The sequence below is a fragment of the Streptopelia decaocto genome (assembly GCF_964273445.1).
Source record: "Streptopelia decaocto genome assembly, chromosome: 1".
Classification (NCBI taxonomy): domain Eukaryota; kingdom Metazoa; phylum Chordata; class Aves; order Columbiformes; family Columbidae; genus Streptopelia; species Streptopelia decaocto.
The window spans coordinates 39,326,113-39,348,358 of record NC_138663.1 but is presented as its reverse complement, the minus strand read 5'-3'; the positions used below and the strand labels follow the sequence as shown (position 1 = coordinate 39,348,358).

Sequence of the window (22,246 nt, the reverse complement as noted above, 5' to 3'; positions counted from 1 at the left end):
CTCGTGACAGTACAATGACAACACGTGTTGCTGCCCCCATCTATGACCCACTTCTGTCCCCAGGGCAGAGAAGAAGATGTGGACGCGTAGGCTTGCGCAAACGCGAGTCTCCAGCATTGCTGCAGGTCAGCGTGATTGTCTTCATCAGCAAACTTCTCGGCAGCAGCTGCGCTGAGGCGGCAGAGGGGATTTCAGCCCAGCACACGCTGCTCTTTGCTGCGGGCTAGCTGTGGTTTTTTTGGTTCCTGAAAACACGGTCTGCAGAACAGCCATTGGTCTCCCACAGAGCCTGGAAATGGCTGTTTGCTCACCTCATACATACCCTCTGTCCTCCAGCAGGCTGAAGCCTGCCCCGCTACTCCTGCATGAAGTCCACCTCCCAGTTTCCTCAAGATTCTATTATCTGCTTCTTAACAATACTCAGCCACTCCGTCAGCCACTCCCCAAAGCCAGGCAGAGTGCCCTATCCCCGTGACAGTGTAGATACAGAAAAGAATTAGAAACCTGAGCTGCAGTCAGTTTTTAGATCTGATGTTTCTTTTATTTCTTTTCTGGTGAATGGAAGTCACAGAGTTAGTACAGTATAATTTACAAATCAGAGTTCTCACTGGGCACGGGGCCAAAGGGTGTCAGGCTGCAGCAATCCCGATGGCCTTTGGCAACAGTGATGTGACAGCAGGCTCTAAAGCGGGTTTGCTTCTCCTTGGAGAAGAGTTGTGCTTTGGGATTTCCCCGCCCACTGCTCTTCCTCAGCCTGCTGGAGTATAGCAAGAGTGCGATGGTGTTACCAGCATGGGGCTGAGCTTGCCACCTCCCAGGGGCCACACTGGGATTGAGGAGTGGTTCGGGTCTCTCAGGTTTTGGGAAATGAGGATCCCTTTCCAGAAGGCTACACCAGCCACCTTGCAAGGCACTGCTCTGAGAGTGTTTTGGCTAAAGCCTGTTGAGTTTTGAGAAGGGAACTGCAGCAGATTGCTTGGGGCTGGTTATGTCTAATTTGCTAATGAGAAGGCATGATGAACAGCTGACCAACCAAACACCCATGAAACTCTAATTCAGACTGATCCAACAATTCAATAAATAACTCCTTGCCTCAGAGGAGAAGGCGGGAAACAAAAATGGAAGGAAGAAGGGACGGCTGGACTAACACAGCCCCCCCATTCCCTCCTCAAATGCACACACACACACGCACACATGACAAATAAAATAAAGGTTTTAAAAAGTTTTGGGGTGGGTTTGAATTCATCTAGTAAAGGAGGTGTAAAAAATAACCAGCCAAACCCTGCACACTTTAAAAGCATACACAGATGAAGCTGGGTAGAGGTCAGTTGTGACCGTGCCTCTCTCCCCAGCCGCTCACAGGTGGCACTGGTGAGCAGGGGCACAAGCCTTGTGCCCCTCTCTGGCACCGAGTCAGTCTTGAGCTTTTCTGCCCTTGCCTGGAAAAGGAATGTTCCTCCCTCCGAACGCAGCAGAGTCAGGGGTGTTTAGCAGCAGTGGGGGGCAAGATGTCCTGAGTGGGGGGTGTGAGCTGCATCCTAGCAGCTGTGTGCTGTCCCCTTGGGTCCCCTCAGCCTTGTAACGGAGCCCACCCAGCACTGGCCCTTGAGGGAGAGGACAGCTCAAAATAAATAGGGCACCAGTTATTTTTCTGGCTATGGCTCTAGAGCCTCGTGATGCAGGAGTATTTTCTTAATATTTTTAGTTTAGGCCAGCAAAACCCAAAGAATCCTGATTCTAATGCCAGAGTTTTCTCCTGAAGTTAAAAACGGGACAGGAAGGGGACAAGAGCGGGTGGGCAGGGAGGGACAGGCAGGCCCAGTCCCCTCCTAGCAGAGGTCAGAGGCACATGGAACTGTCACAGTTAGATCAGGAGAAGGGACGGGGGGGCAGTTAGTGCAAATTTTCCCACAAACACCAAACTCCTTGGCTTGCTTCTCAGTTAATAGCAAGAACACTCAATGGGGTAATGTATCCAAAAAAGCAAATCCATCTTCTCCCTGCCTCGTTAGCAAGGCTGCCCAGAGGGGACTGTCAGGCTCCTCCGCAGCCTTGGGCAGGGGAGCGCTTTGGTCGGACTTGCCCATGCCGGGCAGAGGGCTGGTGTCTCCCCAGGGTGGCAGCTCCCGTGCCTGGGGAGGGAGCGGAGGCGGGGAGAGACGACGGCAGCAGAGGGAGACAAGCCCCCCTTCCTGGCAGGCGTCCCAGCCAGCTGTGGAGAGGCCAGGGCAGTCAGGCAGCACATCCCTTCCACTGCTGATGTTCTGCTGCTCTAGCTTTTCTCCTTGGGCGACTTGCTCTTGGAGTCATGCTTGTTGCCCAGCAACTTAAGCACCTTCATGGGCTTGAATTTGCCTTTCTTCTTGTTCTCAGTCTCCACCTCCTTGTGAAATTCTGGGGGTGCAAAGCGGGGTGGTTACTGCAGGACGCTGATGGTTGCACACATGCAAGCCTGACAATGGTGAGAGCCATGAATCAAAGCCCTCTAGTGTATGCACAATTCTTTCTGTGGTAGCAGGGATGCACAGCACAGCTGTGCCCCAAACTTTAACAGCCTTACAGGAAAGATTCCAGAATCTACACAGAATAGATCCACTCTCTCCTTCTGCACACAATTTCATGAATGGCTCATGCTGCCCCTTGCTGGGGTTAGCAGTGAAAACATCACTCCAAAAATCTTCCAGTCGTTTCTTACCTTTCCTTTTAATCATTGCTTCCAAAATTTTATCCTCCTCCTCTTCTCTGAAAGAAAGAATGGGAAAGAGCTCAGCAATTCAGCCCTGAAAACAGCTGTTGTATTGTTTAAGGCTAGAGAACCTCCTACTTATAAGCCATGGAGGGACAGATCCATCACTGTCTTGTGAGCATTTGCTACCAGCAGGATAAATCCCACGTGCTGCATGTACTGCCTCGTCTTTCCCACACAAGGCATTCAAAGAGACAAGGATCAGGAAGCCTGGGAAAGACGTCAGCAACAGGGACACCTTGGGACACCCCCACGAACTGCTCGTATGGGGCTGAGTCAGACAAGATACACTTTTCCTCTTTCCCCCAGCCCACCCCACTCCTCACTCACCTCTGCCGGTCCTCGTCCAGGCAGTTCACGATGGCATTTCTCTGCTCAATGATGGTCACCAGTTCCTGCATCAACACCTTCTCCCTCCCTCGGTCCTCGTCAGTCCAGTCCTTTTCTACCCAGCCAAACCCCAAGGAAGGACAGGCAATTAAATGGCTGAAAGAGCTCTGAAATTCAGAGCTTTGGGGCAGATGATCTCTAGCATGATCCCCATGCTGCTGGGCCAGCTGGGCTAGTGGTGCTCTGGAGGGAGAGCCCTGTAGGTGACATCCCATGGGGACAAAAGGAGCACGTCCCTGCACAAGGCTGGGGCATGCAATGCAATGGCTCTAAAGCCAGCTGATTGTGCTGGCATCCCTAAAGATCACAGAATCAAAGAACAGTTTGGGTTGGAAGGAACCCTCAAGGGTCATCTAGTCCAACCTCCTGCAACAAGTAGGGACATCTTCAACTAGATCAGGTTGCTCAGAGCCCCATCCAGCCTGGCCTTGAATGTCTCCAGGGATGGGGCATCTACCACCTCTCTGGCCAACCTATGACAGTGTTTTACCACCCTCATTAGAAAAAATTTCTTCCTCATATCCAGCCTGAATCTCCCCTCCTTTAGTTTAAAACCATGATGCCTTGTCCTGTCATAATAGGCCCTGCTAAAAAGTCTGTCCCCATCTTTCTTATAGGCCCCTTTTAAGTACTGAAAGGCCACAATCAGGTCCCCCTGGAGCCTTCTCCAGAAGATCTGGAGAAATCTGTCTCTTCACTTGAGACCCACCTAGACAGAGGAGAGATGATGCCCAGGTTAAAAAACTGAGGTAACGGCACCCGGAGCAATGCTTTACCTGGCTTGTTGAGGAGACAACGCAGTTCATACTCCACATCTGACTGCCGCTGCTCCAGGTTCTGCTGCTTGAAGCTGCAAGGGAAAGAGACACTGCTGGGAACCACTGCAAGGCTCCAGAGACGCAGAATATCACCTCAAAGCAAAGGGTGAGCTTGGAAAGAACCACTGAGATGTTGGTCTTATCCTGTATAGCCAAAGCGTCAGGGAGCCAAGCACCAGCAGGGACCAGCCCTGGCTGTTCAAGGCTGTCCTGAAGGGGCTCTGGTGACTTGCAGCAGGTCAGTTCTGAGTGTGTTTGGATACATTTGTCTGCTTGCCCTGCTTCCCTCCCTTTTCCAGGCAAGGAAGCTGTGTCAGGCTCTCCCCTGGAAGCACAATTTTGGGAGGGCTGAGCCAGGGCTCCCCACAACAGCGTTAGTGCCTCCCCACACACCAGCACACACTTACATGTAGATGAGCTCCGATTCATGGCGCACCAACATGTGCTTTTCATGGATGAGTTTGAACCAGTCCACCAGCAGGCTGTCCTCAGGGCTGTCTGCCAAGAAAAGGGACAATTCAGAGTCATCCCAGCCCTGTAGGACCCCAACACCCTGTGGCGGGATGGGTTCTGCCAAGCCAGAAGAGGGATGCTGGGCTAGAGCCAACCTGACCTCAGCCTGTTCCTTATCTCTTCTCCCACCTCTTTCCACATCTCCATGTCCAAGGCACGGCTGCAACCATTCTTGGAGCCCAGCACAGCCCCTTGTGCTCTTCCAAGCCCAGCATCAGCAGGGAGGAAGTCACCACTGCAATCTCACTGGCTGGACACAAGGCAGCTCTAAGGGCCATCCTGCCCCACACCAACAGACAGCCCAGCCCACATACCATTCTCAGCACTGCGAAGTTTTTCCTCCAAGGCCACCCCACGGTGCTCCAGCTCGTCCAGTTGGTGCTCAATGGCATCCATCTCCCCATAGATGTCTTCCTCGGGGATGTACTGATCTGTCTGCACCTGCCAAACCACATGGCAGATACTTTCATTACCACCAATCTCCAGTTTCCAGGGACAAGCCTAAGGCTGGTCAACACTAATGGGGGCAGGGGAACAACACCTAAGGGTGGATTTGAAATCCCCACTCTGGAGCAAAGGGAGACCATGGTGCAGCCATCAGTGGGGTCTAGCCTGGACACCATCCTTCCCAGCCACAGCCAGCTGCTGCAATCCCTGCCCAAACATGCATTGGCAGGGCGTATGTGTACACCTATGGCCCTGGGGGACAGGACAGAGCTGACTTCTGCTCCTCTAATCCCAGGGGCCCTTTTACCTTGCGTTTGATCAGTGGGAAGCCGTGACCTGGTGCAGGAGGACGCACTGGCTTGGAACCCTTGGGAGGCTTCTTTGCAGAGGGGGAAGCGGCAGGCGATGGCTTCCGGTTGAAGGGGTTCTCTTTGCAGGAAGACTGGAGTTGGGGGACAAGAGGAGACATGTGAGGGTCTGGGAAAGGGAAGGTATGTAGCATTCTGACAGCTGGGACTGAGCAGACAGGGCAGCCCTAGGGTTTGTCCTGCCTCACACCTTCCAGAGGAGGAACACAGCACCCATCTCCACCAGCAGCCATGGGGCAAAAAGTAGCCATGCTCCTCTTTGGCACCAGTTCCCCAGCCTCTAACAAGCATGCTGAACTATTTTCCTTCACAGTTCCCTTCCTGTTTGCTTCGAGCACACAACACCTTGCCTCTTTGCTAGCACCTGGGGCATGCAGGGCACGAGCAGAGCCACCACGTAACGAGCACCTGGCCGAGGTTTGCTTTCGGGGGTCACACACCAAACCGACCTAAGGGGCAAGCCTGGACTTGTGATCCCCACTGTGACCAAGGGATGGACAGGAAAGAAAAGCTCCCTGATCTAGATGGCAGGAAGGTCACCATCTCACCTTCAGCTGTGGTTTAGGCGAGGAGGGGGTCTTAGGGCTCCCAGCACCCCCATCTGAAGCCAAGAGGATGGGTGTAGGGCTAGCCCCAGCAGGAGGCTTGGGGGGCAGCCGGTTTGGGCTGGTCTTTAAGCTGCCAGTGGAGATGCTCCTACTGGCGTGTGCGGTGCTGTGCTGCACCTCCCCACTGAAGCTGGCCAGCTCACTGGAGGAGGAGAAGGAGGAGTTGGTGGAGAGGCTGGCTGGAGCAGCAGGGCTTTCGCTGGAGGAGATGCTGGTCAGTGGCGTGTCAGCGCTAGAGGTCTTGGCGGCTGTTGGCGTGTGGACAGTGGGCTCGGAGGAGCTTTTGGGCACTGAGGCCTCATCGGCGTCGCCAAGAACCTTGGCTGAACTCTCAGAGTTGATGCTCTCAAGGCTGAGCGCTGGTGATGGGGTGGAGGATGATGGCTCAGAGTGTGACAGCCTGGAGATGGGGTGGTGGGCTGCAAAGCAAAGGGAGAGCTCAGGGAGGAAGTGACGGGCAGCCAGGAGGGAAGGGGAGAGTAGTACATACTGGGGGTGGTCACGAGTGCAAAGGGAACCAGTATCTGTCTCTCTTCAGAGAGGACAGATGGGACCCTCCAGAGAAAAGGTCTTGCCTGCAAATGCTGTTCTCTAGTGGGCAGAGAGGACATGGCTAACAGAAGTCCCCAGGTAAAGGCCTGGCCTGCCAGGGCGATGCAGAGGTGCCCTGGGAAGGGGGAGCCTCCAGGGGGCTGCACAGGGGTTGCAAGGGAGGGATAATGGCGGGGGGGGAAAGCTCACCTAGTGGGGAAGCACTAGGGGCTCGTGGAGCTGGCCGCTTCTTCGCCTTTGGGCTGCTGTTGGGAGTGATGCCATACCAGGGATGGAGAGGCTTGACAGCAGTCTCGCTCTGCTCCTGCTCAGGTGTGCTTTTTTGGGCGGCAGCGCTCTCCTCTTCCTCGTCGTCCTCCTCCTCAAAGGGGTTGTACGGCTTGGGCTCTGTGGCATCAGACTTATTTTCCTCGCTCCTGGCTTTCCCCGCCTCCTCCCCATTCTCCTCCTCTGAAGTTCTGCTCAGAGGCTCATGGCCACTGCCTGGGGGAGGTGGAGGAGCTGGCTTCTTCTTGGACTCTGCTTGAACTAGGGCAATCCACGGTGGGTCCTTGGCTCTTGCAGCAGCTCCAGCACTGGGAGAAGAGAGAAACAGAGAGAGGTGGCAGGGAGCAGAGACAAGCCTGGAGGGTGAGGCACAGGATGGGAACCTAGCCCTCAGGGGAAAGGATGGATGGAGCAGGATGTCTCCCATGCAGAAGCAGCTTTCTCATCCAAGGGTGGCTCTAGTCTTCCCCAGAAACAAAGTGTCTCTCGTTCTCTGCAGGCAAACCTTCAGCCTGAGGGAAGCACAACCTGCCTGACTCCCCAGCTGTGTCCAGCATTTTGGTTTCTGAATATTACAGCCCCCACCTACTAAGTAGTGGTAAAGGCTGAGCTTTATGGGCACAGCTGTTCTTCCCTCCTCAACACCGTTCCTACTCCCAGCTCTGCTCCGCAGGCTGTCTGCAAAGGGGCAGTGGAGACCAGATACCTGTCCTCTTCTGCAGTCACGCTCCTTTCCTATCCTTCAGAGGGCTGCCTGTCACCTTATTGTCCAAGCGTTCCATGGCAAGCCTGCACCACGGCCCGGGGAATCACTGCTCATCAGGACAGTGCCCATCACTTGCTGCACGCACCCGCTCCTTGGCTGTTGCAAATGCAGTTGCTTGTGCAACCTCTGTCCCAAGAGCAAGAACGAAGCAGAGCCAGTGGGCTCCTGGGTGAGCGCCCAGGACGTGTAAAGGTTGCAGCCAGGAGCTCCCAGTGTCGCTGCACCAGACCTTTCCTGCAACAAACCCTCCACAAGGCAGAAAAGTGTCCCTTTCTCAGCACCCACAAGTAGGGCCATTTCGGAAGTCACTTGGCAGCCTGCACATGCTACAGAAACACCTTTCTGAAGCCCCCAAACTCTTTACAAACCCTAAGAGACAAAGACCCTGGGAAATACGGACAAACACTGTGAGCCTGACTGCACTGGACTGGCAACTGTAAGGGGAGGGACCTGATCACAGCCTACATCTTCCCAAGAGCAGGGGCTGAGAGAGGTGGGAGAGGAGACCGCAGCTGAGCCATCCCCACAGCCCCACTTCACTATGGGGTTTGCAGGTGACCTGCAAACAGAAGGACATACCGATCAGAGGAGCAGGGTCTCCCTCGGGGTTTTGGGACAGGGGGGCTGGGTTCAGGTACCCTACCTAGAAAGACACAGGGTCAGACTGTCACAATACCAAAAGGACATGAAGAAAGAGGTTAAATCAAAACAAAACACCTTTTAGACATCTCCCAGCAAGAGGCTCCTTAAGACCTCATGGTGTTTTTCCCACAGCTGATCAACCCCAAACATCCCCCTTGCCTTTTTATCCCCTCCTCACCCCTGGAGCTGCACCTGGAATACTGACCTGCCCCTCTGTCTCCACTCCCATGAACTGCTCTAGCACTGCCACCTTCCCTCCATGCTGGCAGCATCCCCAAGAGCTCCAGAGACATACAAGGGAGCTGGCGCTGCTCTCCCTGCTAAGGGGATGGCTGCCAATCGAAGGGTTGGTGTCAGAGCCTGAGATTTATTCAGAGGCAAAAAGGCATCAGGCTGCAGAGGAGCAAAACTAATCTGACCCGCAGCTGATCACGTTGGTTGTTGCAGAGGCAGAGGGTAAACCTGCCACCACTGCGCTCTCTTACCGTTCATCATGCCAGGCACACACTCGCTGCCCTCGCCCTGGAGAGTGGACCTGGGCCGGGGGACAGGGTGAGAGGTTGGAGGGGACAGGGCTGACACATCGGTGGTCCTCCTTGGGGCAGGGGTGGGCCGCGTGTCTCTGAGCCGTCCGTCCAGTGAGCTGGATTTGTCCTGGGTGAGCACCGTGGGCTTGCTGGGAAGGGGAGGTCTGGGGGGAGTCTGGGAGACGGGTGCCCCGCTGCCTGCATGGGCAAGGGGCATTGCTGTCTCTGCTTTGCTAGGCACGCTGTCCTTCTCCGCTGGGCTGGCTGGCTGCTCTGCAGGCATATGGGTCTCTGCCGTGCTCTCCAGGGAGTCACCATCATCCTTCCCCACCTCCGCTCCTGCGGGGAGGGCATCCTCACCCATGCTGCCAGCCCCAGCTTCAGGTCTGAGCTCTGGTGACCATCGGTCTGGGCTGGGCCTCCTCTCTGCTTTTCCACTCATGGCCAATTTACCACGATGCTGCGTGCAGACAAAAGTCCCTGCCTCCGACCCAGGCTTGTATGACCCCGGGAGCAGTGTGCTGGAGCACTCCTTACACCTGCCAATGAGAAAAGAGAGCCCTATGAGATGAGGGATGCCATCCTCAAGAAAGACAGCACACCTAGGAGATCGTTGCAGGGCCATGGAGTTAGTTCCCACCCCACTACTAAGTTGTAGCGCTGTTGTGGGGAAGTCATTCAGGAAAGGAGAGGAACAGAGAAATGTCACCACACCACTGTGTGAACCCATGGGGAGTTAACAAGGCAAATAATCCTCATGTTTGGGTTCCTCCTTCAACTCAGAAAGGATTTAATAGATGTGGAAGGGCAACAGTCGGTATTGGGATACAGCATGGTTTCCAGACCTGGAAAAGTAGAAAACTACAGTTTTCCTGGAAAAGATGCAGCTTGTAAGGGACAGGAGAGAGAGCCACAAGATCACAGGTGGCCCTGGGAGTGGGAGAAGGATTGACCAGAGACACAAAACAGGGAGTATCAATATCAGCTGGAATCAGGAAGCAGCTGGTTCAGAACAGGCACAGGATGGCTATGGGCTGCCTTGCAGGGGCCAAGGGTCCAGGTGGGTTAAAGAACCATCAGACACATTTGTATGAGAAAAAGAAAATAAAACAAAAAACCCCCACTCACTGAGTATTAATTGAAATTATGCCACTTCTGACTCAGGAAACCTCTATGCTGGGGGCTTGTAGAATCCTCAGGAGCAGCAACAAACATGCCCAGCCCAGTCTCACATTCCCTTCGCTAGTGCTGGCCATGGCCCCCACCAGGACTGCAGCATTTGGCACAGTATGCCGCAGCAGGGACGTTCTTACACTCACTCTGACTTGCCTGTTGAAACCGGGCTAAAAGCTTCCCCTCCCTTCACTGTCTGCCACATCTCCTTGGATCATCCACTCTTTCTGAACTGAACCTTGGAATCCTCCCTAATGAAGCCCTCCAGGCGCAAGCGCAACACACGGCTCTGGCAACAAGTCAGCCCTTTTACACCTGGGAAGGGAGGAGGACAGCGTATGTGAGAGAGAGCCAAGGGCGAGGAGCTGATCAAGCACTCCCATGAAAACCAAGCTTGTTTCTTCTTGTCTGAATACCTGGCACTCACAGCAGCTGGCTGCCCTACACTGCGAGCAGATGATTTTGGTGAGGAATTCTGCTCTAGGTGTTCAGTTGACAGGGATTTCCTCAGAAATGTAGAGCAGAAGCATGAGGACACAGGGGCTGTAGAGACAAGGGGTATGATGAAATGAAGAGGTGGCAAGTTCAGACGAGGGGAGAAAGAGTTTGGTTTCACCTCTGTCAGCTCACAGAAAATGCTGCCACAGAACAAACTGCACTAACGAATTAGTGGGGGGGGCAGAAAAAGACAAGAAAAGCATAAGGGGGCAGAACACTCAGGACAAAATTACAGGGATTTCACAGCCCAGTCTGAAGGGCCATGAGCTGTGCCAGGCAAACATTCCTATCCCATGAGCAATGCTGCACCTATACCCCGCAAAGCTCCTGCTTTTGCCACAGCTGCAGATGGGAAGCTTGATGGGCCCCAGCTCAGCTCCCAGCACAACTCCCTTCCTGCAACGCTGTTTCTATGACACATCCTCAGGTGGCTTAGGCAGGAATTGTTTATACAGGTGAGCGAGGCCTCCCATATCTTCCCAGTGGCTCAACATTTCCGTCCTCAGACGCCAGCTGCCCAATTGCCAGCTCCTGTCCTGTGGCCCGCAGGAGAGATCTCATCTCTTCATCATCAGAGCAGGGAAAGCAAAGTGAAATGACTTCACAGGTGCTGCAGGTAAGGACTTGTACCCAGGTAGTAACCACAGGGCTGCTGATGTCTAATCCCTCATTCCTCTGTTTGGTAACAGCCCGCAGCTCTGCACATGCTCCCCTGAGAGCTCAGCACCACCCCAGGCAGCGTGGGAGCCTGTATATCCAGTTGAGGATGTGGAGTGTGGGTGGAAGGAGGTCTGTGGGATGATGTCCTAGCTTAGACCTCATTGGAAAGTGGCGTTGGGGTTTCTGAGTAGGCAGGTGGCAAAAAGGCAGAGCATCCTGGTTTATGGGGCTGGGAGAAGAACAAGGGGGTGGGATCCCAAGTCAGTGAACTGGAAAAGCAGAAGAGAGCAGGGGAGGCAGGGAGGCAAGCAGCATGGGGCTGGACACAAGGGGCTAGTCAGACCCTGGGACGGGAGCCTGACAGGCAAACACACTCTATTCAGTATCATTTTGGGCACTGTTGTTGATGCTCCACGTTGCCCAAGGACACGGACAGATGAAGATGGGTGCAGCTGGCTGCAGACCTCCAGCTTGCTGGGGGAGAGCAGCAGTGCCACCAGGCCTGGACAGCACATACCGGAAGCACTGGCGGTGGTAGAGCTTGCCCTCAGCCAGGTAGCGCTGGACCAGATGGACGTGCTTCTGGCAGGCTGCACAGGTACTGCTGAGCGTGGTGCGCTGGGACCGCTCCACCGGGTCCGAGGGGGCATCGTCCTGAGATACAAAGCACGGGGAGCTTGGGGTGAGGGCCATGAGCTGCTCCCCAGCCCACAGCTCCTCTAAAGCAGCTGCTCTCCATGCAAGATCCATTGCTGAGCGCTTACGGCACAGCTCAGGGGCTGACCTCAGGGTCTAACATTGCAAAGAACAGCTGTCCCCAAATCCACGCACAGGCAGACTGCCTCTTCCCAAATTAGAAGGGGCAATTACAAAAGGTGCCTTTCCCCTATCTAGGGGCAGGGCTGAAGTTCTGTGGAAGGGACTCCTCTAAATGCCACAGCAGCAGGGACCTGCAAGGGGAACCTCTTTTCTTTGGAAAATGTGCCATCCCAGACATCTGCTAAAACCTGAAATAAAGGGCCAAGAAAGAAAAAGGCATCTTTTCTGCTCTTCTAACCCCACATTCCTGCTCCTACAGGGTCATCCTCCCATAGGAAGGAGGGTGTTTGTGCCCTGGATGGCTCAAGGAACCATCTGGTACCAATCCCCCCAAGCCTCTTGCCCGCCATGGACAAAGTTCAGTCTGCAGATTCCTGGAGAGGAAACACTCTCACAGCTGGGTCCTCCAAGGCACCAAAACCCCAAACACTGCTCCTACCCCAAAACACACAGCTAACTCTCTGCACGGATCCATCCCACTGTGATGGGCTCTCTCCCATCTCCTTGTCTGCAGCACAGGGAGGACCACTGCCTCTGGCTAGCTTTGAATCACAAAATTAGGTACCTGCGGTGCCGGGGGACTCTCAACCTCAGACACGGGTTTCTTGTGGGATGGCAGAGGAGGAGAGGAGGCAGCAGCTGGGCGCTTCATAGGCGGAGGGACTCTGGCTGGAGGCAGAAGGCAAGGAGGATCAGGCACGGAGAGGAGTGGTGACTCACGCCACCCATGTTGGGGGAGGGGAGGGGAAAAAAATAAAATCATCCAGCCTTGTGACACAGAATGGGACTTGCTGCTCCTGACACTTCAGTGACTATTTCTGGGGGAAGAGACAAACACAATCTAATAATGGGTCAGAGAGGCTGCCAGAGAGCTTAGCCCTGCTGTGGATCTCCTTTGGGGGCCCAGGGACACCAGCTCGCACTCTGATTTGATTTAGTCATCAAATCCTGCTCGACTTCCTCGTAACCAACTCCCTCAGCAATGCTTAGAGCCCAGAGCACCCCAGGCAGCTGCTGACCTATTGTTGTGACCCGCTGGGCAACAGGGCTTCTGGGCTGCCAGCAGGTCTGCGAAGCATCTCCTGCCCATCAGGGCTGGCACTCACACTCTGATTGCCACAAGTCCTTGGCTGGGAGGCCACCATCCCTAAGGAAGTATATGCACATAGAAGAGATTTATCTGATGTTGTGGCTAGAGAAGGGAATAGTCTCCACCCAGGAGGGATGCCCTGGAAGAGCTGTCTCAGAACAGCACTCAGCTCAGGTTGCAGTTGCAAGGACAGATGAGCTGATTTGAGAGACTCCACCCTGACCGCCCTTCCTCCCTCCTCCAGTCACTTTACACTTACCAATGTGATAAAAATTAGCTGCGGCAGGCGGGCTGCCTATCTAGCTCTCTCCCTTGTTAGTGGGTTAAAGCAGATCACAAAGGGGTTTGATGAGCACCAGGGTGGCCCAACCCACACTGCAGGAATGCAGCACGGAGGGAGGAGAAACAAGGCGTTCCTCTTTCCAAAACCTGAGCTGTTAAATCACTCCCCACCTCTTGTGAAATCTCACCCTGCTCCACAATCTGACCCAGGCCTTCCTCACTGGCACCAATAAGATCCAGGAGAGTCAGGTACTAACTACTCCTCTCCCCTTCCCCACTAACACACACGGCTCCCATTTGCCACAGGATGAGGTACCTCTGGGTTTCCTGTACTCAAGTGGGGGCAAACTGGAAGCCAGAGGGATGGGAGGACACTTACCTTCGCTGGGGTTGTTGAAATGGTTGTAATACTGAGACACATAAGTCATGATGCTGAGGCAGTCGGGGACTTTCATGGAGACCATGTCATTGGGATCTAGCAGAGCTGGGATGCCCAGCTCCCTCTCTGCCAATTCGAAGGCCTGCAAGAACAGTAGAGAGAGGCATTAAGGAGACAAAACTGATGCTCTCTGAAAAATAGCAGGGAAATAAAGCTGGAATAGCCCTGGGTAAGGTTAAGTATTAAACCTGTGGTATCCCTGATGGACAGAGGCTCCCAGACATGCTGCCTGATGGGAAAGGTGGCATCAGAAGCAAGGGAACAAATTGCTGCAGCTGCCACCTCCTTTAAGTCATTTCAGCTGTTTGTGTCCCTGCAACTCCCACCCAGGGGTCTTGGCATTTGGCTGCTGCACTGGGACAGGAAGGCTCAGTTTTCACTGGAAAAAAAACAATGTCTTTCAACCTGTGAAACAGGGTACAACACCAGGGCCTTCATGCAAGCGCCTGGCAGAGAGCTGGCACCAGGAAAGGCCAAGGGTTGGCAAATAATTCCAGCGACGCAGCCAAACACCAGCTTTACTGAGCACTGGTCCTGGCCACCCAAAATTTTCATCCCACAGAAACACTGACTCTGCCCATCCCTTTGTGCTCTGAGGTGCCACATTGTCCCTTCCCACCGTTAACAGAGCCATCCCTGCTCAACAGCAATGAGCCTGCCGCGCACAAGCCACTTTTCTGTGTCTCAGCAAGCAGAAATCACAGAATCACAGAATGTTAGGGATTGGAAGGGACCTCGAAAGATCATCTAGTCCAATCCCCCTGCCGGAGCAGGAACACCTAGATGAGGTTACACAGGAAGGCGTCCATGTGGGTTTTGAATGTCTCCAGAGTAGGAGACTCCACAACCTCCCTGGGCAGCCTGTTCCAGTGCTCTGAAGGGAGCCGCCAGCTGGTCTAGGAAAGGATGTGGGCAGGATCCCACTGCAGAGTCCTAAACCCAAAAACCCAAATGACCTAGCCCAACTCGTCTTGGGAAGGTGATGGCCCATGTCTCTCCATGTACTAATATGAGCCTGCAGCAATTTGTCTTTCTCTCAGGAATACAAGGTTATTTCTTCTCTGTCCTACTGCTGGTGTTGGCCATCTTCCCATTCTTCACTGCCTGCTTCTGCTGTAGGCTCCAGCTGTCCCAAGCAGGAGGGGAACGGTGTGAACCAGCTAAGGTTCAACACAACCTTCGTCTCTTGCTTATGCCTGGAGTAAAACTAGCTTCCTGCTTCCATTGCCTGCCAGTCTAGAACACCTGAGGTCAAGAAGATGTTGCACCATTTTAATTTTCACCTGAGACGTTGTCTTGGCAACTATCACAATAACCATCTAATCTTCTCTTCAGTCCAGGCTGAAAGCTGATGCTTCAGATTCCCTTATGTTTCCAGATAAGCTCCTGCCTGCTACTTACAAATGCAGATTTTTCTTACCCCCTCACCACTGTCACGAAGTCCTCCCACACCACATGATATCCATTGAGTCACTCTAATGACACTTCTTCCTTTTGTGTACAGCATAATGGGGACTTACCAAGCGGTTATTCTCATAGACATCATCCTTGGAAAGGGAATCAAAGTCTCTGAAATGAGAAAGGACAAAAAAGCAACATGAGATGCAGAGGAAGAGTGCCTGAATGCCACCACATGCATGTCCTCAGGACAGCCAGCCTTCCTGGGGCATTACAATAACTCAGCATAGGAGACCCTAGAGAAAAAAAACCTTGGCAAACCAGAATTCACATTGTAAAGGGACAAAAAATAACAAGGGAAATTGTAATTAAAAAAAGAAAGCAAGTCCCAAATGGGTGGTGGCCAGGAAATTAAAGTTACATTCTTGTCTCACATTACCTGCTTGTTCTGCCCTCAAAGTCAAAGGCTGCAGAAATACCAGAGCCACATTCTGATCAACACCACACACTGCTGCACCAAAGGGCTCATCACCCCAAACTTGCCCCTCCAAGGCCACCAGCACAAGAGCAGATCCTCCACATCAAAAGAGCTGCTTGCATTAGATCTCTCCCTCCAACAAGAGTCCTTAGACAAACCCCCTTGCACCACCACAAGGGATATGAGGTCACCCCAGGATCTGGAGTGACAGAGAAGGTCTCAAACTGCACTTCTGTCCTTGCTTACCCCCAACACTTGCAGTGCACAGCAAAACATCCTCGGCTGCAGGCTTTACGGCGAGGCAGCTTGCTGAATGCAAGGTGGGCAGGGCAGAGAGAGGAACCCCAGCAGTTCCCAACCCAAACATGTTGTGTCATTTCACTTGTCCCCCAGGTTCCCTTTGGGGGATCTAACCAGCCCAGCCACAGGGACTGATAGCTGCCTTCATCAGTGGAGCAGATGGTTAAAGTGGTTAAAGTGGTCCTCAGGTTTTCAGCAGAGGGGGGAAATACAGGAAGCAGCTAGTTACGCCTTTTTGCATGTGTGTGTGGGTATAATGTGTAAAAACAGCATCACGCTAAACTGATTACAGCCCCTTCCTGCCAAGCATCTCGGCTGTGTCACCAAAAAAACCCTCACGCAGCAGCTCGGTGTGCCTGTGAGCTGGATTCATGGAGGAGGACACAGCTCAGAGAGGTTTAGGGTCAGGCAAAGCCACCCCAATGGCCCAGAGAGAGGTGCCAAAGCTTTGGAGACTGACCCAGAGAGACAATTTAGATCAGGAGGGGGCATGTCCCCCTCACCCCAAAGGTGATGTGCAGGAATCGGGGCGAGATGGTGAATGCTCAGCTGCAGAGAGGGATTGTGGGAGCCTCCCTTCCTCCATCCCCTCTTGGGTTTTATTGCCTTTTCCTGTAACACTGACACAAACTGCCCCGGTGCCGCACGGCGGGGCAACCGGCCCCTTCTCCAAGCCCCTTGTTCGCCTTTCCCGATGCAGCAGAGGAAGTCTGCGATGGGCTCAGGAAGGTTTTCCCAGCTGCCTGCACCATCATAAAATTACACTTCCTCCGTTCAAAAGCAAGAGGCTGCCGGGGCAGTTTCCTTCCCGACATATGAAGCTGCAGCCGCTCGCTGCTGCGGGACTGAATGCGGCAGAGATGCAGAAGATGGGCCAGACATCCAGCTCTGTATTAAGCATCTTCCTGAAAGCAAATACACGCACAGAACTCAGCCTGTTCAAAATAAAGCACCTTTTCTCCCTCTACATGCTCGTGAGAAAAGGCTTCAGCCACAGCCTTTGCTTCGATGTGAAAACCAGTGCTTTTTTTGTATTTATGACTAGTTTCCACTGAGAGATGTTTTTACCCCAAGTCTTTTTTTTTTTCTTTTTCTTTTTCTTAGAGAACTCCTTGAACCTTGCTGTATTTTTTTCTTTTTCCTTTTAAAGAAAATACCAGCTTGGGAACACAGGAGAAGCGATGACAGCAAAGTTATATATCAACTGCCTTCTAAACATTTATGACCTTCATTTTGAATGCCCTCACTTTCAGGATATGGGAGTGGTGCAGCTGGAAGCTCAAATACTCCTTGGTGGCCTGGGCTGGGATAGTTTTTTTGACAGACAAACATCGTGTCCATTCCACTCTGTCCCAGCAAACCAAAGCCATTTTAGTAAACCAAGGCAACTCTGCCTGGGAAAGCAGACGCCAGCAGAGAGGACGTGAAGCTCAAGAGGTACCCAGGGAGCTACCAAGCAGCAAGGGAATAAAAAATTTTTTCCACTAAGACACGACTGCAGAATCTCAGCTTTTACCGGAGATGCTGAATCCATCAGTATGAGGCCCCAGGGACCACAGTCTATTCAGTTCCTCTCATTGCATTTTTCAGCTCCCTCTCCGAACAAGCCAAGCAGGACCTCGATGGACTCCATCACCCCCCACACGAGCACTCCCACTTGCCACCCTGTCACACAGCATCCCCACGGCTCTGGGAACGTTCCCTGTATCAATGTGCAAGAAGCATGGCCTCTCAGGTACGGGGGACAGTCACCTCAGACAATACCCTTTTCTTCTTCACAAACTGCCTTCTCTGCTGAAAGACCAGAACTTGCCATCCCGCAGTTCTGTGACATGTAGCTACATGTCACATTATTTCCTTGCCCTGATCTCAGCAGCCTTTCATCCAGCCCTGCTCGGGCTCCCCTACTCACAACACAGCAGGCCAAGGGACTGGATGTAAGAATGGGCGAGACTCTGGCTATCCCAGCTGAACAACCGTCTTGACTCAGCAAACCCCAGCATTGTAGCAGATCCTGGAGTAATATTTCCACACAAATAACATCCCAAGAGCTTACCTAATTAGATACATACAGAGCCACTAAGCACTCCAGGGTTTAGGGCAGCTGCCAGGGTGCACAGCAGACCCAGGGAAGGGGGAAGGGTGTGCTGTACAGCTAAAACCAGAGCAAATTCCTGGATTCCTCAAATATAAATCATGAGCCCTTTAATGGCAGTGCTGCATAATAAGCCCTTCAGCTTTCCAGGTCTCATAAGGGAAATACAGGCAGTACATGAGAAGGAACAAATGAGATTTGTGATCCTGCCTTGTAACTGAACCCAGGGCTCCAGGGACACAAAACAGAGATTCAAACACACGTCTCTCATCTCCTGTTTTCTTCAAGCCTTCGTCTCTCTCTTGGCACTCAAAAGGCGTGTGCCATGCTCTCTTATTCTCATCCCCATATGCCAAGAACCTCCCCTGAGCTCCAGGGAGGCTGCACAGCTTGGGACGCTGAAAGATGCTTTTTGCTTCACTAAGCTGTGGCAAATGTCTTGTAAACGCTAATTTCATGCTTTAGATTTCTAGAGAAGTGAGCAAACAAACTGATTAATTCCCACAGTCCACTGTCAAGTTGGCCTGGATGCTTCTAGATTAACCGACAAGGGAAAAGAAGAGATTAAATGTCTCACCCCAAGATCACACAGCCAGCAGTGCAGTCAGAGACTAAATCCAGGCTTCCCACTTCTCCAATCGGGAGAGTGAGGCAGCGAAACCAAGTGAGGTGTGTGCAGCAGTGGAGCCAGAGCCAGGAACTTTTTGGTTCACAGTTAAACACAGAAGTCCCACAGCCATGCAGCCCATCTGTGAAAACACCTTTGGGTGGATTCAGTAAACCAGGGGTGTCAAACTCATTCTCACCATGGCGGGGGGGGGGCACATCAGCCTCGCAGTGGCCTTCAAAGGGCGGAATGTAATTACATTTTGCCCTTCGAGGGCAACTGAGAGGCTGATGTGGCCCCTGGTGAAAATGAGTCTGACACCCCTGCAGCAAACACTGAGCACTTCCAGATTTGTCTGCTTCTTTCAAAAAAAATCCTCTGGTGTTTACAAGAGCTCTGCAGAAGCTGCTGTGAAGCTCTCCAGGGGAGCATCCTTCTGATGTCACCTGCCTCATCCCAAGGGGACTGTGTTCAAAACAGAGGTCACGCGGCAAACTGCCCTCAGCCTCACTTATGCGTATGGCCTCTCCTTCCTTTCACAACAGCCTATTCCTCAGTGTGTCACCTACCAGGACAGCAGGGCAACAGGGGTTGTCCAGGTAGGGTCAGACAACCGGGACAGACCAACAGCCTCCACAGCTGGAGAAGAAGGCCCGGAGGATCAGCGTGCCAGCAGAGCTGTGTGGCACAGGTAAACGAGAGAGTTCCAGCTCAGCTCTTGTATGGATGTGCTCATTCCTCCCCTCTGCAGCCCAAGGGGAAGCCAGCAGACGTGGGGAAGCAGCTGCGTACAGAGGAACGTCAGCCTTCGGGAGCAGCGTGGCTGTCTCACACAGGCCAGGAGAGCCCTGCATAAAGGAGGACCATGAGAGGTCACAAACGTACTCGCAAATCCCTGCCAAGTCCCATTACCAGGCTGACTAAAAGCACTTTAGAAGAAAAGAAGGGCAACTACTTTTCCTCCACCGTCAGGAGATTTGCTGCCTCTGATCCAATCTTCCCACTTCCAAATCGGGACAGGCTGAAGAAGCTGGAATCAGATGAAATTATGCTACTCTCCTGAGCACTTTCTGAAAATCCTTCTACAACATGCCATGTCCTTGTAAGGCCCTGAGCTTTGTCTCTCCAACACAGCTCGTGCAGAGGACCTGTGAAGCATTTAGTTAGGACATCTGCCAGGAACAGATTTAAGCTCACTGACAACTTAAGAGCAGTGGCTCCTGCTTAATGGGATGGTAAATATGGTTAATGGGAAAGCATCAGTTGGTTTTAGTGTATTTATTGTAAGCTTTTGCTGAACCTCTGCTTTTCAGTTCCCAGTTACTGTGCCACTCACACGGGAAAAAAAGAAAAACAAACATCAGAAACACAGTAATTGCAAGTGTTCCTGTCCTTAATTTGTTTCTTCCTCTCCAGCAGCCTTGCAACTCAGAGCATTTTCTGAGGTTCTGTCCTAGCTGGTCAGAGTGAGCCATACCACCCAGGAGCTGCTGGGGCACAAGACCACTGAGCTCCCTCAAGATCCAGAGCAATGTAAAGCCGCCATACATCTCTGCTCTTAGTGGTTCCCATACACCACACTAGAGGGTTTTGTGGCAGCCATCTGATACACATCAGGCAGCAATTTGGTTTCTAACCTACCTGTTCTGCTTCTGCTTCTAACAACATGAGCCTGTTTTGCCCTCTTCACGGGCACCACAGCTCCACAGCAATGTCACTATCAACCCTCTGTTTGCCAGAGATGGCTTTTTTGTCCTGTTGTGACAAAAGGCTGTCCCAAGACCAGCTCCTAAAAGAGGATTTGGTCAACTCAGGCAACCTCAGAAGAAGAACCACAAGGCCCAGAGCAGAATGTGACAGGAGATGCACTGCTGGGCTTTGCTGACAGGTGAGGAAGCCATGGCAAGGTGGGGCAAAGCCTACTTACATTGCAAGGGCCACCAAAGATTAGAGCAGACAGGAGGCGTGTTCCCAGCAGTGCCGGGGCACACAGGGTTACAGTGGCAGGTTGGGGCAGATTCCTTCCAGCAGCTCGGCCAGTTTCTCCAGCTTGACACCGTGCCCCCAAGCAATCCCAAACTCACTGCCTGTTCAAACCCATATTCCCGCCCTCAGAGCCACCTTGCGAAAGGGAGGTGGACAGAGGAAACTCAACTCCAAGCCACCCACTGGGGGAGGCCAGCAGGGCTCGGTATCCCTGCTGGTATTTTCTACCTCCTGCTTTCACTGCAGCACCCACAGAAAACTAGCTGGAAGCAAATAGAAGAAGTGACCTGGTCCACGGCTCTGCATGTTTTGGAGGGGAACATCCCTGCGCTGGGCAGAGCTCTGGTCCTTGGGAAATGGGAATGCCCATCTCTGGCAGAGGCGGAACACCTCCATGCGAAGCGGCCAGCGCCATGCCGCCTCCCTGGCCGCCACTGCTCCCAGGAGGTGTACAGCAGCACACTGGCTTGAGGCCAGACCTGGCCCACCTCCACGCTCTCCTCAGCCTTCACTCCCATGACATTTGCTGACCCTGACGGGTTTCCCAGCCCCGGTAAGAAGGTCACTCAGTGAAACACAGCATCCTTCATCCCGGTACCCAATTACTTTGGGAGGCGATGGAGCCACTGCCCTGCTTTCTGCCCTCAAAACCTCGACACACAAGGAGACCATGTCCCTCCCCGCTAGCCGGCCCAGAGCCATTTCCTACGATGCCTCCATCTCCCCCAGTTCCCTGCGAGCCCCCACCCACCCCTCATCGTCCCAGACAGCGGCAAAAGGGCACGGATAGCTCAGCCCCTCCAGAAACGGGGCTCCCGGTGCTCCCCGCGCCCCAAACCTCCGGGTCCTCCCTTCTCCTCTTCCTGACCCCCGCGACCGCGGGCTGGAGCCGGGTCCCGCGGCAGCCCCGCCCGGTCCGGCGCGGCGGGCGAGGCGAGGCCGGTGCCGCGCGGCCTGCGCGGCCGCTGCACTCACAGGAGGTCGGGCCGGTGCCGGTGGAGGATGGCGCAGAAGGCCAGGCCGTCGCGGAAGGAGGCGCTGAGGTCGCGGATCTCCACGCCGGGGTACCCCTCGCACTGCCGGCGGCACCAGGCTTGCAGGGCGCCCCGCGGGCCCGACATGGGGGCGGCCGCTCCGGCTGCTCCTGCTGCTGCTGCCGCCGCCGCCGCCGCCACCAGCCCAGGGGCGGGGCCTCCAGGGGTGGGGCCGCGGGGCTGTGAGGGGCGGGGTCTCCAGGGGGCGGGGTCTCCAAGGGCGCGGTCCCCGGGGCCCGCGGGGACAGGCCGGGGACCCGTTCTCGTCTCCGGCGCTCGCAGGGCGGCTCCCTGGTGCCTGCCCGCTCCATTGCAAGGGGAGGGCGCCGCAGCCCCTCCCCGGGCTGGCAGGGTCAGACCCCGAGCAGCTGGAGGGGCAGGTGGGAAACACATGAGGGAAAGGGATGCCGCAGTCCCCTAAAAAGGGAACCTGGATGTTTCGGGGAGCAGGGCCAGGCCCCGGGGCTGTCTGCTTGCAGGTAAGGCAGCAGGTTGTGGAGACACACCAGCTCCATGGCTCTCCACAGTTCAGGGAAGGCTGAATTCTCAGAGAAAACCTATGAACAAGAGTTTCAGCCTGTATTTCCACTCCATCCTTGAAGAAGAGGGGCGACAGCAAGCGGGAACCGAAAACAGTTGGGGCTGAACTTGTTTAACTTCAGCTAAAGGAAAAACAAAAACCCAGGCAACCTCATTTCTGGATCCTCTTTAGGCTTAGGTGGCGGCTGCTCTCCGCAGCAGCA

At 53.8% G+C, this 22,246-nt stretch overlaps 1 protein-coding gene across 2 annotated transcripts; it reads right to left on the bottom strand.

The window, feature by feature from the left end:
- Positions 1-12: 12 nt before the first annotated feature.
- MICALL1 (MICAL like 1) lies at positions 13-21,629 on the bottom strand. 2 transcript variants are annotated; one of them, XM_082075964.1, is made up of 16 exons: positions 21,445-21,629; positions 15,126-15,174; positions 13,546-13,687; positions 12,360-12,463; positions 11,493-11,629; positions 8,603-9,183; positions 8,055-8,118; positions 6,632-7,017; positions 5,831-6,309; positions 5,222-5,356; positions 4,782-4,908; positions 4,362-4,452; positions 3,913-3,986; positions 3,077-3,191; positions 2,696-2,742; positions 13-2,394 (listed from the first exon to the last, which is right to left on the bottom strand). In XM_082075964.1, the coding sequence occupies exons 1-16, from the start codon at positions 21,588-21,590 to the stop codon at positions 2,273-2,275; spliced, it is 2,799 nt and encodes a 932-aa protein (XP_081932090.1). In that variant the 5' UTR covers positions 21,591-21,629; the 3' UTR covers positions 13-2,272. The 2 variants fall into 2 exon arrangements, 1 of the variants encoding a protein (XP_081932090.1); XR_014186472.1 differs by having other exon boundaries at positions 2,306-2,394; positions 4,362-4,448.
- Positions 21,630-22,246: the final 617 nt, after the last annotated feature.